This window comes from Thunnus maccoyii, chromosome 21 (assembly GCF_910596095.1).
Source record: "Thunnus maccoyii chromosome 21, fThuMac1.1, whole genome shotgun sequence".
Lineage (NCBI taxonomy): Eukaryota > Metazoa > Chordata > Actinopteri > Scombriformes > Scombridae > Thunnus > Thunnus maccoyii.
Window position 1 is genome coordinate 21574263 of NC_056553.1, and position 18296 is coordinate 21592558.

At 39.4% G+C, this 18296-nt stretch overlaps 1 protein-coding gene across 1 annotated transcript in view; it reads right to left on the minus strand.

The window, feature by feature from the left end:
- Positions 1 to 15658, minus strand: part of odad2 (outer dynein arm docking complex subunit 2) — a 38523-nt gene extending 22865 nt beyond the window's left edge. The window contains exons 1-10 of the mRNA XM_042399633.1: positions 15551 to 15658; positions 14122 to 14363; positions 13586 to 13743; positions 12860 to 13061; positions 12539 to 12645; positions 11833 to 11969; positions 10939 to 11055; positions 6673 to 6890; positions 5993 to 6142; positions 4841 to 4994 (exon numbers count right to left, since the gene is read on the minus strand). Of these exons, the coding sequence (XP_042255567.1) occupies positions 4841 to 4994; positions 5993 to 6142; positions 6673 to 6890; positions 10939 to 11055; positions 11833 to 11969; positions 12539 to 12645; positions 12860 to 13061; positions 13586 to 13743; positions 14122 to 14345 (1467 nt within the window). The 5' untranslated portion in view covers positions 14346 to 14363; positions 15551 to 15658. The remainder of the gene's footprint in view (positions 1 to 4840; positions 4995 to 5992; positions 6143 to 6672; positions 6891 to 10938; positions 11056 to 11832; positions 11970 to 12538; positions 12646 to 12859; positions 13062 to 13585; positions 13744 to 14121; positions 14364 to 15550) is intronic.
- Positions 15659 to 18296: the final 2638 nt, after the last annotated feature.

Here is an 18296-nt window from a genome sequence, read left to right on the forward strand (position 1 = left end):
GGGAGAACAGAAAACAGATCATATGCTTTCATTTTTGTTAGCTTTGGTCTTGAAGTACTGCTCAACATTCTTTAAAACATTGACAACATCTGACAATCTTTTATGGTGGGAGATCTTTGACTCTCTAGGAGCATGATAGAGGCAGATGCTCAAAGGGGAACGAATTCAACCACTTTTTGACCCCTGAGCAAATTTAAAAAGTAGTTTAATATCTGTGAACTGTCTTGGCGGGAATATATTAATGTGGTACATAGATGCCATGACCTGCTGGCCTGGTATTTCAGCCATCAATAACAATATTAAGTAAACTTTCTTCTTAAATACAGGCTTTAAAGAAACATAGTGATATGTTTCATTTAGTCCTTTTAAAAACCAAATGAAATCTTTACAGGTCTGCTTCTTAAACCAGAGCGAGCCTCACCCAGTCAAGACATTTGCTACTGCTAACTACACCGATGAATGTCTTCGTAAATTTCACTCAATGGAAAATAAGAGTCTCTACAGCCATGCTAGCGGTTATGTGAGACTGTTCTTTTGGCACAGCAGTGCTCTTTAGTAAGCTTGCATGGTTACACTGACAAAGCTAACTCGCTGATTTTTAGCATACATTGTTTACCATGAATTTCATTGTAGTTTAGCATGTTAGCATGCTGACATTTACTAATTAGCACAAAAACAAAGTACACTTTAGGCTGATGAATGTCATTAGTTTTGCAGATATTTGGTCATAAACCAAAGTACTAGACAAATTTCATTATCTATCAATCAAATAGTTAAGACATTTCACTCAAAACCGCAAATGTGAATTTCATGGTGGCGCTAGAGGAAAAGTCAGGGGATGACCAAAGTCATAAGGCTTCATTGGCTAGGGACCATAAATGCCTGTTCAAAATTTCATGGTAACACATCCAATAGTTATCCAATATTTCAGTCTGGACCGACTGACCAACTAACAGGCATTGCCAAAATTGGCTAAAATACATTTAAATTATATTACAAATCACTAAATGAAAAAAAGAAGTGACGTAGGATTTGTAAGACTTCTGAGGACTTTGTGAGTGTACTCTCAGACCAGATTATATAAATAAAATATCTCTAAATTGCAATACATATTCAACAATATCTATACATTAACAGATCCGATTATGATAATTTACAGGAGTTACCACTCTGACATTAGTACTATGCTATTTAAGTAGATAATTATCATTAATCAGCAGTTTAATGGCAGTTCATCTAGTAGTGATTAAAGACAGTCGTATAAATGACTTATCCCCTTGTCTCATGGAATTGCATAATCAAATTGGATTTAGAAGAATCAAATTCCATTCATGAGGTGAACTTGACATCAGCCACTTAAAGATGCTTTACACATTTTGTGTCTTCCTGTACTGCAGGTGTCTCAGCCTGAGCTACTAAATGGCTGAAGCCTTCACACTACTGAATGGAGGTCTTATTCTTGTCTGGTTCCTCTGGAGCAGCAGACTGGATTCTGCAGACACAGACTGCCCTGCCTGAGCCACTCCAAGACTATAAATCACAGCACTAAGTACGCTGGAGAAGGGATGGGGTTAACAGGGCTGTCAGTGATACCCTGTTGACCTCGAGCCCTTTTCTTAATGGTGTTTTGTTGTGTGTAAGTGTGTGTGTGTGGGTTGTGTCATGCCAGCAGGAATGAAGGTAGATATTGAGTATAAGTACTCACATCTATGTGTATGCCTGTAATGTTGGATTGCTGACAGGTGGACTCGGGCCACTGCCAGTGCTTCATAGAGCTTAGTGTAAGAGAGAAGTACCGGGTCTTGGCAGAGGTTGAGCCATAGAGGATGCATGAGGTTTCATACTTCTCTGTAGTCTACAGCAGACCCAGGGAAGGCTCCTAATGACAAGAACAAACCCAATCTCCCGCTCTATTATGGGAAAGGTACTGTAAAAGGACAGAATGAATGATTGCTGGTTGTTTCTTGCTTCATATTTGACATAAGATCTCCTTTAACATAAAACTTGATCACTTAATAGGTCTTTCTGTCTTAAAATGAGCACATTGCACGCTGAGCAAATGTCTAGTCAGGTCTTTGAGTTGAAAAGTTGCTTAACTTATGAAAATGAAATGATGCAATCATTCTCGTAAGAAAATTCTCGAGATTAGACATGTTGTAAATGCATTACAGGCACTAAACATTTTATGTCTTAATTGAGTGTTATGGTTATTAAAAAAGCATTAAAAACTACTTAGAAAATAATTAGCTACAAATTCACTTCTGCTGAGAAAAGTAGCTGATACTGGCTCCTGTACACTGGAGACAGGATTAGTTTAAGTGTAGAAATTAATAGAATGGCTCTCATGAGAGAAGATCAGAGCAGTAGTACTGTGACTCCCCAGCAGAGGGGGAGCAACCTTAATGAGGTCTGAACACAAAACCATGTGTAAAGGACCCAGTTTGGCTTGTTAATCTACGGGATTTTAAGGTGAACCTACAGGAATAAAAACACAATTTTAAAGCTAATGAGAAATCTTGAACTAATAGTGGAACCTTTACAAAGCTGTCTGATTAACTATGTTTTTGTTGTGACTGTTCAAAAAAAAACTATAAAAAAAATCCAAATTATGAAAATGTTTGCAACACACAAGATTGAAATGTTTATCTGTTAACTATTAACATATTGTTTATCAGACACAATATTTATATCTGTGAAAATATGAAAACAGTTTCATGTTTAGAGAGCCACAGGCCAACCTAACTGAGAGCAGCTGGTGAATTTTGTCTGTATTTAAACACAGACAAAATACTCTAATTATATTTTTGGCTCAGTTGCTAAACTTACCATATGAGTTTTTAGATGTGACAAGCAGAACAACCCTTTATTGATCTGTTTTGCAATAGTCTCTTTAGCAAAATTGTTGTCTTGTTTCCCTAATTTACTGAAGGCCTTTTATGCTATACATATACCTATATATGTACAGCTAACAACCTATAAACATATATGCTTAAATATAAAGTATGATCAAATGTTTGCTTATACTGTGGCACTGATGCATTACAGACTGGAATAGGGACGATGAATTATGTTAATACATGGGTTCCATGTCAGCAAGTTGACATCTTCTACATACAGCCCACTGACAAAAACACAAACACATATATACATGTACGTGCTTGACACAGACTTCAACCGCAAGCCTGATTATGAGGAAGCCCATGTAACCATTTTACAAGCACAGATCTCCAGTCATTCAGGTATAAAAACAAACACATCGGAACCCTAGGCAAATATTCCTACAGAAATATCATTAAAACACAAAACAGAACATCCATGTGTCGCTTTATGAACGTGTTAAACTTCCTAGAGTACAAACGGCTGTCTATAGTGCTGGGGAAAAGGGGAAAAAAAGATCTCCTCCTAAAATAAAACAGATATTTAACTTGGCTCATGGTAAGTTTCAGCGTCTGATGGTAATGATATTATAAAATGACTACTGGACAAACCCCATAAATAACTGTGCTGTGTGGTTTCCAGACAGATAGAAAGCTGGGACATGTTGGTTACTGCAGCGCTGCATCTTGTTGAAGCAGGAACACACACACAAACCCTAAAGCTCACGCCACAATCCCACTGAAAAGTATAAAATATACAAACCAGTGAGGTTTTTTTATCTGAATTTGCCCCTTTCATATCGTTTACATCTTCTTTTTTCCTTTCTGGAAAGGAGTAGCAGCCTGCTTTTAGAGTGGGAATTTCCTTCCATTATATTCTATTTTGCTCAGCTAAAAATATCTTCCAGAAGTTGAACTTTACAGCAGTGTTTTCTATAAAAGATTTACTCAGTTGCACTGTGAGTGATCTTATTTAGCACCAAGCCACAGAAATCAGCACACAAATGTGTTGGTAATATTAACTAAAAAAAGGTGTATATAATAAAAATGTAGACTGTTGTTACACATTCAAATGACATTAACTATTTCATTTTCTTTCAATTGGAGCAGTATTTGTGCTATTTTTATCGCTGAATAGTGAGGTCCAGGTTTGCATCATGCAACAAAACACACTCCTGTCAAAATTAAGTAAATGTAGTCTGTTTTAATATCATCTGTCCACATGATATTCTCCAGATAAATAGATAATAGGGTCCACTGAGTGAGGCGGGGGAATCTCGAAGTCAAGTGGTCGGAGGTATTCCCAGCCAGTCTGGGTCATTGGCGTTTCTGTCCTCTTTTCTTTTCCCTCCATGTTTTGACACATTAATATTCACCATATGCCCTGTCAGACCTATCACAGGCGCGCTTCATTTTTATGCTTCTGCGGTGTGGGCAAACAGTGCGTACAGCTGCTGCCATCAGACAGCTCTTTCCCCTCTGCCTTGGCTCACATGTGCAACCAAACAGGCCTGTGTCAGAAACCAGGAATCCACGAGCCGAGCCAACCACTTCAATAAGCATCTTCCTACAAAGTGCCGCTTTAAATGGAAGCAACTTATACTTTATTTCATCTGACATCCTCTCTTTCACTGATTGGCACCTTGATATGACTGAGGCAAAACAGACAGGTGGGATTATGTGATAGGATATTTACTTTTCACAATCCTAACTGTCCTCAGTTCTACTGCACACCCATGACTAAATATTTTTCACGCACAGAGGTTTTTGAAATTTGAATACTGACTCAGGTCAGCATCAAAATTCTTGTACAGATGACAGGAAAAGAGCATGAACTTTACTGTTTCCTGTCAGTTGTGGCCTGCGTTCTCCTGCACTATTACGGCTCTCTGTACAAATCGCTATTTTGGGTCGAAATCCATCAGAGGGAGGAAACAGCGGTGTGCAGGGTAATGTTCCCGTACCTTGAGGTACTTGACCAGTTTCTGGATCTGCCAGTACTCAGAAGGCAGGTCTGTGTTACTCTCTGGACGGCGCTCTGGCTGCTCCTCTTCCTCCTCACTCTCAGATGAACTCTCACTGAAAACGTCCACTGGCATGCTTCCTGCTGGGGTCTTACTGAACAAGAAAAAGAGCAGATAACAGTGCACTCTTGACTGCAGATAACAAACTACAAGGGTGTGGGATAGTGTAACAACTAGACAATACACAGCCAGACAAAGGGATGGAATATACAGTAATATCATGAAATCTCTTTTCCTGTGTTTTAAATGGAAAAACAGCTTGCTCATCCCACACAAGGAGACCCATTAAGGATTTTGAAATTTAAGTGTCAAGTTTGAACTTCCTCAGAGTCTAAGCAGCAGGAAAATAAAGATTGGAATAATGTCATGACAGGACTGGAGTCGTCATCATATAGAGAGCAAAGGCTCTTGCTCGGTCATAGATGCAAACAGAAATGCAGATGGCTTTTTAAAGTTGCTCGGGCCACTTGGATAACTGTATCATGAAACCCGGGCGCTGTGGAGCAATGAAATTTGGTACACATTCAAATGAGGCCGCTGAGAGACAGTTCCCTTGTACATACAAATAGCATTTCCAGGGGAGCCCATTATCAGAGGAAGGCAACCAATATGAGGGAGCGTTTTCTAGGAAGCGCCATGATAAACACTGAACAAGAAACAAGACCTTCATGAAGCTGCCAGGCCAACACATTGTCTTGGGTGGTGTGCAATCATGACTGTGAATGAGTGAATGCACCCTCGGGTCTTTATTGAACCAACTGACGAGCAGCAAAGAATGCTATCAGTGGTCAGTGGTTAGAATCAAATGCGTCAATTTATTGCGCTAGCAGTCTGTATACATTGGCAGAAGCACGTAAGGAGACAAATGAGGAGCTGTAGCTGCCAGGAGCCGGGGGTAGAGAGATTTTACATAGGATCTTGTTCTGCACAATAGCTGATATATCTGCAGGTTCCATACAAATATCATCACTTGTAAAGGAGCATTTTAGCTCTTCTTTATAGAGCCTAAATCCTGCGTAAGTAACTCCACCTGCAGAAAAAGAAGTAGTCCTTACAGATTCTGACAAAGGAGAACTAATTCAGGACACTTACATTTTCTGGGAGGACAGACGTCCAGGTAAAGAGGACACGGAGAAATCTGCTTTCATCTTGCTCTTGGCTCCCGGTCCCAGCTTTTTCTTCTGTATTTCACCAGACTTCTCCTCTCCAGAACTCTTACTGGGTTTCTTTTCCTCTGCTTTACTATAATGATATAAAATAAGAGTCATTATGCCCGCTTCTATTTTGAAAATGGTTATTTTTCTAACATAATCATTATTTAACAACTTGAGACAAGGGTTCAGCAGGCCCCTTTTTTTTTTTTTTTTTTTTTTAGCAATTTAAAGGCTTTTATCGTGAGCCAGTTTCTCCTCAAATGGGTACAGTTATCACAAGGTACAGCTGCAACAGCTCAGCCCTTGCAAGATCTATTTATCAATCAAAGACCATATGTGATAGATTTTTTAGGGATTTTTCTAAGACTTTTCCCAAGATTTCTGTCTGTAATTGAGCAGAAAGGGTTTCCACACTGTGAACGCATTTATTAACTTCATCATTTTGTAATCAGGAATATTTGCACTTGCCCTAAAATTTATAAACCATATAACCATCTCTGTATAATGTGTGACTGCTGGCAGACGCACAGAGCACATGTGGTGAAGGCGTGACTCTGGGATCACTGTCATCTAAAAGCTCATCTCTTCAACAAGAAGGATTCCCAAATTATCACATACCCACATGGAGACATGAGACTGAGATCCTTCCATCTCGGACATGGTTCATATTTCTTCTCGCCGCCTGCCTTGTTCAGTGTATGCTGTTGTCTCGGCTTCTCATGCACATTCTTTTCCTGTTGCTCGTAAGACCTCTGGGGTTGGCCTTGTTCCTCAGCATCAACCGATTCCACATGCTGGATCTTTTGTGTTGATGGAAGTTCTTGAACTGCAAAATCCTGTTGGTAAGAGGAAAAAGACAGAGGCTGGAGAGTGGGGAAAAAGGTCACCAAAATGCTAGTGGTGAGATATATAATAAATTTCGTTTGTAAAATCACATGTAATGGGGTTGTAAACCTCCCTGAATGATGCTTATTAAAACAAAATAGTCATTCTCATGTTCACTTCTGCTTCTTGTGAAGCTTTGCACCATATTTTCCAACCGACATCTAACATAATGGCTTTAGTTCATCTAATCGCATTACTTATTAATGTCTGACTAGGTTCTGGCCATTTTACTCCAAGAAGAGACATAAAAAAACTACAGAACAGTATGAGTGACATATAAAAAACATAAAATTCACATAAGGCACTTCAAAACAATATGCAGGCCTGCATAACAATTCAGTCATTATTTAGCCATTGGAATAAAATAACACATTTCCAAAGTTTTACACAGAAGAGGTCCCCCTCTGTTAATTGGCTGAACAATATCAAAAAGTTTATTGTTTCTGTACATTCCTCCACCTAAAGCCTTGCAGCTTGGCACAGACAAAGTAACGCCTTTGTGTCACTGTTATTCAGTTATGATTTTTTTTTAAGTTTTGAAGGTCTTTATACCAAACTTTACTACCTATATATGAATGCCAGTAAGACACATATGAATGGTTTGCAGGCAGTAGAGTTTTTAATCACAGACACCTGCTTTGCAGAAATAGCTCAGACTGTCATTGGTTGTTAGGGTCTCAGCATTTTTAAGGGCAGGGAAAAAGAATTAGGATGTATTTCTATGGGTTGTGTTCACGCACAAGCTGGAGCCAAGCATGCCCAATCACTTTTCCAAAGACTTGTTTTTCATAAAACACAAAGTGACCTGCTATTGGAAACATACAAGTCAATCCACCGAACCACAGACCCACAGTCTGACTTTATTAGGCTAACCAACCTTCTTTAATTCTATTATATGTGAAATGGACAAAGTCCATGTGCTAACGCAGAAGGGAACACAAATTCTTTGACATGCCACAGTAAATAGACCCACTACATGTGCCATTCTGCATATGAAAAAACTATAGGCTTTGAGACAAATGCTGTGACGCCTGCAGTCCTAAACTCAGAAAACATTTTTACAGCAGGTGACAATCATTAGCATTTTTCATATTTCTCCATTTGTCTTTTTTCCAAACCTGCATTTCGATTCTCAAACGTAAAACTACAACTATTTACATATGTTTGGGGTAGACTTGAATCTAATTACTTGATCCATACTGATGGAAAATCAGCAGGGCAGCAAATCTGAAGCCAGTGGCTATAAAACATCTGTCAATGGCAAGATTCATTTACTACTGACTGATTATGACAGTGAAGCAGTCTGTATTAATTTCAGGATGTGAAAAACGAAAACAAATTTACAACCGACAGAGTTTTTGCTTTTCAGTGAGCGTCTTGTGCATGCAAATACACAGCATGTCCAATTTCCAATCACGCTGTGATGTCAAAATGAATCCACAACACTGAACAGAGAAGGCGAGTCTGCTTCCTCCCTGTGTTGCAGCCCTCGTCTCCTTTGGCTGCCTCTGCTCATTTGATTGAGGCTGTCTAATCTAATAGAACTGTTAAAAAAGATCTGCTTCCTCACATTGGAAACAAGCAGATATGTTTGGAGATTAGGTGTTGTTATCTTTGGCTATCACCTTCCAAGTTTGGGCTCTCCATGTTGCAATCAGGGAACTGAGCCGCAGCTATGCGAGATTGTGTTTCTGACAGACACACTGCTGCTATTACTCTTTCAAATTAAACTCGGAATGGATCATGTCCACAAGAAGGACTGCAATTACTTAATATCTTAGATGTAGGATGCCTGTTGCACCATTTGATTGCTGTCGTCAGCAATCAATCAAATGAGTTTCAAAGCAGTGCATTTTTAAGTTGACCCTATCATATGAAGGTGATTAGCTCATGTTGAGGCAGAGAAAATATTCAGCGGTAAGAGTGAAACAAAAGTTACAGGACAGTATAAGAATCCAGGAGAAAAAGACCTTGACAATGATTTGTGCCTCCGCAAACTCGTTCACAGCCATTTTTACTGCGGCTGTCCATCATTTTTAGATTGTTCAGACTCAAGGCATCACTCTTCACACAGGACTCATAAAACATAAAAGCCTGAATATCTTTTTTTACATGGTTCAGCCTGGCACTACTCATTGGTTTATTGAAGTTTTCACTAAACCCAGCCCAGCTTACTATGGCACCTTTAGATATATTGCCCACTAAGAAGTAATGCTGCAATATAAGAGAAGCGCTATTCCACACTATATAGTCCAAGTATAATGTTATTTTAACATGGACACTACCTTTTTTGTGCCATTATGGGAATTTTGAGTACTATTCAGAGTATAAATTTGCACACTAAGAATTCAGGGCTCAAATAAATGGTGGAGAGTAAATACAGTGCGCTACAGCTACAGGGAGTGATTTTTAAGGGTTTACAGCTAGCAGTGCTTTGAGCTAAATGCTAATGCCTTCATGCTAACAAGCTTCCGATGACAATGATAACATGCTGATGTTTAGCAGGTACAATGTTAACCATGTTCACCATCTTTGCAAACTAATATTTACTAATTCGTACAAAGAACAACTGGGGCTGATGGAAATGTCATTAGCTTTGCAAATATTGGAAAAATAAAGATTTCGACCTGATGGTGGCGCTAGACAGAAAAGTTAAGGGTTCACTGAAGTTGTTACAATGCATCCTGAGGGGGATGTGAATATCTGAACCAAATTTCATGGCAATCTGTCCAAAAGTTGTTGAGACATTTCAGTGAAAAACACAAACGTCAACCTCATGGTTGTGTGAGAGGAAAAGTCAGGGAATCGCCAAAGTCAGTAGGATTCATGGATATCTGTATAAGAATTTTATGGTAATCCATCCAGTAGTTGTTGGACCAACGTGGTGGATAAAAAAAAAGGCTCAGCATTAATGGCTGTTAAAGACAACTTATAGCAGTCAGTGTATGGCAGTGACTGTGTCTATGAATAAATCCTAGCATGGAAAATCTCTTTGGACAATTCAAAAAGCATTTTTGTTTGTTGAAATATTTCTGTTGTCTTTTGTCCCAAAGGCACTTCACTTGCAGAATAGTTTAGTGAAATCATCTGGCCTCACAGAAGTAAAATACTTTTGAAAAATCATTTGGGCAAAATACATTTCCATGTCAATCCTAGTTTACATCTGTTAATTCTATTACTTACACAGATGTACTTTTGATTCTTTCTTTGAGAGCAAGATTTGGGCAAATGATAATACTCTTTACATTTTGTTTGGCGAAGAATGACATCTTAATAAATCCCCCCCCCCCCCCAAAAAAAAGAAACTTAACTTAATATTTTCTCTAAAAGTTTGTTCTGATTGTCTTTCCATCTTTTAAGAAAAACAACAGACCACCACACAGAGCAGGCAGTGAACACCGTATGATCTAAAAGACTCTGATGAGCTTGTGATGATGCCACATTTTCCAACAAACACAAGTGCAAGTGAGAAAAGATCATATTCTTAAATGATTAACAGGTTTTTGGGTGCAGCTGGAATCTATTATTGAGGCAATTTGTTATATCGTCAAATTACTAAAGCAGGAAATAGCACTACTGAATAAATCATGCGTATTTCAACGTCTGGAAATGAGCATGTATGTCTGTGTGAGAGTGTCTGTGTGTGTGTGCGCATGTGTGTTTGTGTGTGTGGAGGGGGGAGGGTGGAGATGAGTATGATGAGGCTGGGCTGTTTTGATGTTGGAACACAGAAGAGGTTGATTCAAAAATTTTTCAACACAGTGACAACCAGACACTAGCTCACTAGCGTTCAACAGCACAGACACTGATTACACAATCCAAACTCTGTTTACACATGAGTCACACAGCATCAGTGATCAAATCAGCAGTTTAAAGAGAAGGACCTTGTTCACTGGACAAAGGGGCGTTTCAACACCCCCACATCTTTGCTTGGAGAGCTATAATTCAAGGCTACAAAAAAAGAGCTAAAAATGTGCATCTGCCTGTATTCCACTGTACCTCTTTGTTTATGTTCTCAGCAAAATGTGGAGATCTGCTCTTCAGAAGTGTTACCAGGTCTGGGTACGTATCACTTGTTCGCTCGTAGGCATTCTCGTCCCCCTCCTGTTTTATACCCTGTGAAAACAGAGTGAAAAACAGCTTCATTAATTCTAAAAACCACAATTATAATGTCACCCACATGTCAGCTGAAACAGCTGAGGTTAGAGAGCTCAGAGTATCTCCAGGCAGCCTCAGAAGGGGAAGTGTAAAACCATGTAAACCACTAAATTAGGTTTAAGACACTAGTGCTCTTTGAGGTTTCATTTGCATCAATGTCACCCATTTGGTTTTAGGTTGTAGTTTTTTTTTCACCTTGGCCGAACCATTTCCAGGTGAAGAAACAGAGACAGGAAACCTATGGCTTGTCAGCAAAGTCATTGAAGGAGTGAAAGGTGCTGCAGCATGCAAAATCCTCTCAGAAATGATTGCAAACACATTCAGACAGATTCCTGACAACTGGCAAGTATTTGGATGCTCTTTATAAATTAGTACACTTCAGGATTTTTTGCAGGGACACTTAAGGGCCCAGGTAAATTTGGGGTATATCTACATAATGTACATAATTGTTAGTAAAAGAGTTATAGTTTGAGTTTTGCCACCTCATCATAATTGAAATATAGGCCTAGGCTGTGCTATTACTGAGGTCAAAGTTGTCATAAAGTCATGGTCTACACACTAAAATAAAGAATGACAGCTGCTTAAAATTCCCAGGACTTATGTCAGGACTGTGTTTACATTTCACAAATCACAGACTGTACCCTTCATTTCATGTACTTCTTCTCACACAGACTCAACATTAAACTGACTGCTGCAGCTGATGCAGTCCACAGCGCTTTATCTTTGTAGTCTTACCCCGTTGAGAAACACTCCAGCACTGCTGCAGGTGATATAGAGGGTCTCAGTGTCGCAGGGGTCAATCACAAGGTAACAAATATCACCGTGTACCTGTCTCCACAGAGGGGCGCGACAGCCATTTGAAAATTCATAATCTAAAAGAAAAGAGAAAAAAAATTGGCACCTAGGCACCTAATTCTATAATATGTAGTGCAGTCTGATACTGGGTCACAACAGGTTTGTACTCGCAGGAAGAGGGAAACAGAGGGAATCGGTGGAGAAAAGGAGGAATCATCACAAGCGCTTGGGATGCTAATGACATGAGGCCAGAGTGAAGACATAGTTTCACTTGCAATAATAAAATAAATCATCCACAAAAAAGACACACTGGCATATTTTAAAACTGGTTTAGAAAATATTTTCATCAAGAGTGTCAATTCAACTTTACAAAAAGGGGACACTTTTTTTCAGATTGCATTCATCACTTGATGTGCACATGCTGCAGTGTATGAACACTTTGTTATGGCATGATAAATCCGCTGCAATGAAGCAGAAAAACATGTAGTGACTAATGACTTGGTAAACTGGAATCTGACAGATATAATGACTTCCATGTCTTTTGTGGCGGCAGAACACAGTCTTTTTATGCTTTGGAATATCCAGCATTAGTGTTAATAGCAATTGCTTTTCTTGCGACCCAGTGAAATGTGGAGATAATTCAAACCTGATGTGTATCGAACCAACTTCAACACCCTCTTTTCTCCCTCACTGCAGAACCGTTTCAACAACTCCACTTCATTCTTCACTGCGGTGGGGTCGAGCCCGGCTTGTCTGTAATGAAAATGGAGAAAAACAAAACAAAACAAACATCCAATTCATCTCATTCATCCACGGTTCCTTTTCTAAACTTGCTGCCTATTCTAATCAGAAACAACCGCATGTCGCAGCAAATATGGTTAGATCTGAGAGAAAGAGGATAGCTGTGGAAGATAAATAGATCATTTGATTGAATGCTGAGAGAAGGAGATAAAAGAGAAGCACCCACTCTGATATCTCTTTGAGAAGCTCTTTGAGGAGCTGCTTGTCCATATCATAGAGCAGGTGGAACAGCTTGACCTTGACCTCCCAGTCCTCGCCTCGATCTTCCTCTTTGTCTACCAGACGCAGCAAATCAGAATGTGGGTCTTCTCCCTCTAGGATGGTGGCGAAGCTGGGACCAAGAATCTTAACCACAGGTTCTCTATTTTCTGAATGGTAAAATAAGTTATCCTTAACAATTATTTGGGTTAGGATGCTTTTCGCAGTGTTTCTGAAAATGTGAGATGTGGTTCAAAATGTCAAAGTGGGTTCCTGCATGATAAGAGCACAAGTCTAGCTCCTAGAGAAAGGCTGGGTCAAGTTTAAGTGGATAATTTTAAACAGTAGAGCAGGCCTCTATGTGCGGTATTTTTTTTCCCACATGCATTTCTTTTCACGAATTAAGCTAACATTCTGCGCTTAAAAAAAAAAGTCCACTGGCAATGAAAATGGGTTTTACCATATTCATCATGTATTCCTCTGTCAGACAATATTACCTTATCTCTTTTTGGCAGTGGTCCTAAAGTAAATACATTTCTGTAAAGAATTACCAATGGCAGCATAATTGGATGGTTGTAGAGAATAACAAGGAGGACAAACAAATTAAGTCTGTGGGTTATGGAGGAATGCTGGTGGCTGGACTACTTGGGATGCAAATGGGATTCAAATCTCATCCTGTGGTCATCGCACTTACCTTCAAGACATGCTCGAACCTCCTCCAGCTTCTTATCACTTGCCAGATGAACTAGTTTAGAGAGCTGGCTGAAGCTGCGCACATAAACAGCAGGAGGGGAGAGCTGCAACAACGGATGCCCTTCGCTGTCTTTCTCATGGGAGTATACATCTGAGTCACTGTGGAGAAAAGAAACCAAAAAAGCAGTAATACCATTAATGTTTTATCTTTATTGTTGTTTGTTTAATGTATTAGATTAAAAATTACAACAAACTTAAAGGTTATCATAGTCTGTACTTTTGTTTTTGTACTTCTCTGCCTCTCAGCTCCGAGATAGAAAGCTAGCTACACGCTGAAAGTAGACCATATCTTCTGATGAAATAAAAAGGAATGTTCTCAGTCTTACTGAGGCTGAAAAACAAATTAATTATAGCCCACTGCTTTCAGTATAACCTAGGTAAAATACATTTGGACACCATGGTGACAGCATATCCTGCACAGACACGTAATACTGAAAGCAGTGGCCAGCCAGCTGCCTGCCTCATGATTAGACCAACCTGAAGTCATAGTCTGTTTTGAAATCAGATGCCACTAAAGTGGTACTCCACTGTAGCGGCTCCTTAAACACATGCTCTGCCTCCTGTGAGTGTTGGGAGCTGAACTGCTCCACAAAGCGCAGGATTTCTTTCAACAAGGACTCATTCATTGGCGTGAACTCCAGTTTGCCAGTACCAGAGCTGGCCGTGGTCCACTGGGCTGCCCTGGTCAGTGATACCCCCATTGCATCGGCTGGGATATTCTGAAACAAAACATTAAAAATAACACTATCTTAAACAGTGTGTGGCTCATAAGGGCTCAGCATCATTTATTCTCATTCACATTTAATCAACTTTGATCTTACGGCCTCATGTAGAGATATTAAGAAAATGTCACGTGAGATTTCTATGACATTTGTTTGATATGTTTAAGAGCTGAAACAACAGAAAATTAATCAGTGACAATTTTGATAATGTACTATTTTCATTTTCAAAGCTTGAATGCCAAAAAAGTCTCTAAATTATAAGGATTTGCTGCTTTTCTTCCTCTAATGTGATAGCAAACTGAAAATCTTAAGGTTTCAGAGTAATGGTCAGACAAAACAAGTCATTTGAAGGTGTCACCTTGGGCTTTTTTGTGAATTGTGATACACATTTTCTCACTTTTCTCAGACACTGTATAGCTCAAATGATTAAATGAGAAAATAATCTGCAGATTAACTGATAATTAAAATAATGGCTTGTTGCAGCCCTAATATGTTTCCAATCCAAATTAAACCAATTAGGCTGAACGTGTGTTGAATTTATACTTAATTCATTAAGAGCTTACTCCATTTATTTGAAAATATAACACCAAAGTATGTAACTCTCATTACTCTCTAAATGCTGCTGAGGTCAGGAAAAGTTAGGGACTTTCAAACTGGGTCAAAAGGCCAGAAAACGCTGAAAAACGATAGTGCTAAATCCTCAGCTCTCTTCACCTGACTCCAGCAAATTCATACAAAACTAATCAGCCCATCTTTTTTTAGCTTTAAGTAACTTTTTTCAGACGACAGACCATACTGGAGACATACCTTTCTCATATATGGTGCCCTGCATTAAAGCGTGAATATAACGTTAATGTAAAGCCCCATAAGGACATGTTGTGTTTATGGTGCAATATGTTATTTAGAAAATTTAAAAAATTTACAGGGACATGCTGTTTGTCAAGTTTTCTTCACGTTAAAATGTTTCGACGTTTTGTCAGAACAGTGACTAACTGCTGTACTAACTAATAACCGACTGCTAACAACGCTCACTAGTCCCGTTAATTTACCAACGCTGCTTTTTTTTTTAGCTGACTTTAGCATAGCTACAATCATGTTAAGCTTTTCTCCGTCAATAAAACACACATTACATGTTTCAGCCATGGTTTGTTACGTCTACATATGTACTTAAAGAGCAAACTTACCGTGTATTTCAAGTTGCTTCTCTATTTCTAAACTTTAGCCATCAATGGTATCCATGGAAACAACACGCTCCCTCTACAAGGAATAACCGCCCCCCTTGGTTGCTATGATACAGCCAAACACAACGGAACGCGACTTAGGTCAAAAATCACCAAACCCAAACCTTGAAATAACAAATAACAACCGCATAACTCACGTTGTGAGAGGGACTCTGTGGTACACAAACTGCAGCTGCGCTGCTATTAATCTAAAATCAATTTTATATTTTCTTGGCATAACAGCGTATTGATTCAAATATCTGAATGTTTTATTTATCCATTTGTCACATGAATGAAAAGAGTAACGCCTGCTCACTGGTTCCAAACCACAAATATATCTAAATAAATATTTGATCCAAGTTGGATCTTCATTGGGTCTCAAAAGAAAGAAAAAACTCTTTAATTTAAAAACCAGCAATTGCAATTACCTGTGTCAAGTGAAACTTTGGATTTGGTATTGTGATTTACAGAGGTCAGAGAATCTTAAATGTCAAGTCAAATGTTGTCTTAACAATAAAATGACTGTATGCTTTCCTTTTACAGTGTCCACATGACCACATATTTAAGAGCCTATTTCCTCTGTCACTACTGGTTTGGCACTGTCCCTGGAGACAAACACTGGGTAGTGAATGCAGTCTATTTGAGTGAATATATATATGTTTAGACAGGGCAAATAAGTTCACTCAGCTTAAAATTAATAAGCCTGACACCAATCAATACAGGTACAGGTATGGTAACTAAAGGAAAATGACTGGTAAGGACATTCTACATTTTTTTTTATATGAACAGCCTTCTGTTCTCTCTGTGTGTTTTTTCCACAGCAATTTAAGGTGATTGAGGACAGTCAGCCTAACATAGTGACATATAATAAGCATGATTTACAAGTAAGACAAAGGCAACACTTAGGAAAATGCTTTTGAAAATGCTTTCAATCTCCTGACTTTGTTTTTGTACACACTGAAACCGCACTTAAAAGGGATGAGATATGAGACAAAGTAGATGTCTAACAGAAATAAATCTTCACCCATTTCAGGCCCCACAGTATGGTAGACAGCTTGCATGAGTTCAAGCATTCTCCAAGTCACGTGATTCATAAATGGGGTGCAGACATGTCCATGTGATCTATGTGATTAAACCCCTTCCCTTTTAAAAAAAATAATTTGTGACCTTATTGTTTGGCAGCTGACCCCTATTATGTCCAATTGCTGACTGAGAGCAGAAGTATCTCATGGATGATGAAACCGCTGATTTCCTCTGGAACTTGCCTTGCTTGGCACACTGTCTGCCAGGAGCGCCAATGGCACTGAGACCTATCGCTTTCAGCCTGGCGTGCACGGCGGCACAGCAGGTGGAACTACTTTGTCTCCTAAACTGTTAGGGTAAGTTGGACTGAGCCTGCATGTAAATCAATCACCAGGGATCCCCGGGGGGAGGAGAAGTAGTAGCTCATCTCTAGTATCAAGAGAGATCATTCTGGATGTTGTTGTTGTTAGAGGAGCAGATTTATGAGTTTGCCTCCCCCTCCAGGTATTTTATTTGGAACAAGGGAAAAGCTGTCTAAATTAAGAAGCACTGAGAATCTGCGATGGGTGCTGGAGCTGAGGGAGCTGAAGGCAGTGGAGCTCAGACACAGCAGTGAGTGAACTCAGACAGAGCTGACGTAAAGTGCGTGCATCTGTGTGTGTCTGAGTTTGCCTGTCTGTGAAGCAGTAAGGAGAAAAAAAGATGCAAAGAAGGATGGAAGACTGAGAAAAAAGAGGGAAGAAAAAGCAGGATGAACGAGGGTTTTAATACATCTAACCCAGGGTCTCATTAGCGAGCCTAATTGCTGTTCGTTAAAAGGGATTAAATGAAACAGTCCCCCTTGCCTGGGTCTTTTACAAAGTAAAACAAATGTGCTCCATGCTCAGAAGCACCTGCTCAGTCTTAGATGTTCTTTGACTAAAACTTAATACAGCATAATAAACACAACTGCTCTCCATGCCGTGTCTCCAATGCTTGAGTTCAGCCGCTGATTGAACTGCATGGAAACCCGCTGATGACGCACACAGAAAGGTACCATGGCCCGGCCTCTTTACACATGGACATCATGATTGCATCCGTTCACAATGTGTCCAACCTCCACAACAGTCCATTAACACTCAGATTAAACATACACAAAGGCTGTGTGCATGAGTAACAAGAGTGATGAGGAGGAGGTAAGTCGACTACTGTTCCTGTTCCTGGTTTAAAAGGAGCTGGAGAGCGTATCTCCTGCATTTTCTTTCCAAAGAGCTTTCATGTTTTTACAGGCTTCGTGTCAAATCCAGTTCAGCTCAGCTCACGGCTGTGTGGTTAAAGCAGGAAAGGAAAAGGGTGACACTGGTCATTGTAATGAGTACCTGCGTGATTTGTCGCACTAATCCATGTGAATATCCAAAATAGAAAATAGTAAAAGAGACTCTAACAAGAGGCTGTGACCACATCCCCTGGTTGTAAAAAGCTCCAGAATCCTGTCTCTGTGTTTTTAGGCATGGAGAACAAGGGACAAGTGCTTTTAAATGGGATTTAGCATGGCTGACTTGTGATGGACAAGAAGCATGATGACCTGTCGTATAACTTTCTTCTGAGGAACAGTTTATGGCATACATGTAGTACTTTGAAAGATACCTTTACTCTGGGTCACTGCTTATGAGGTTATCTTTTTATCTCACAGAAAACTGTGAGATCA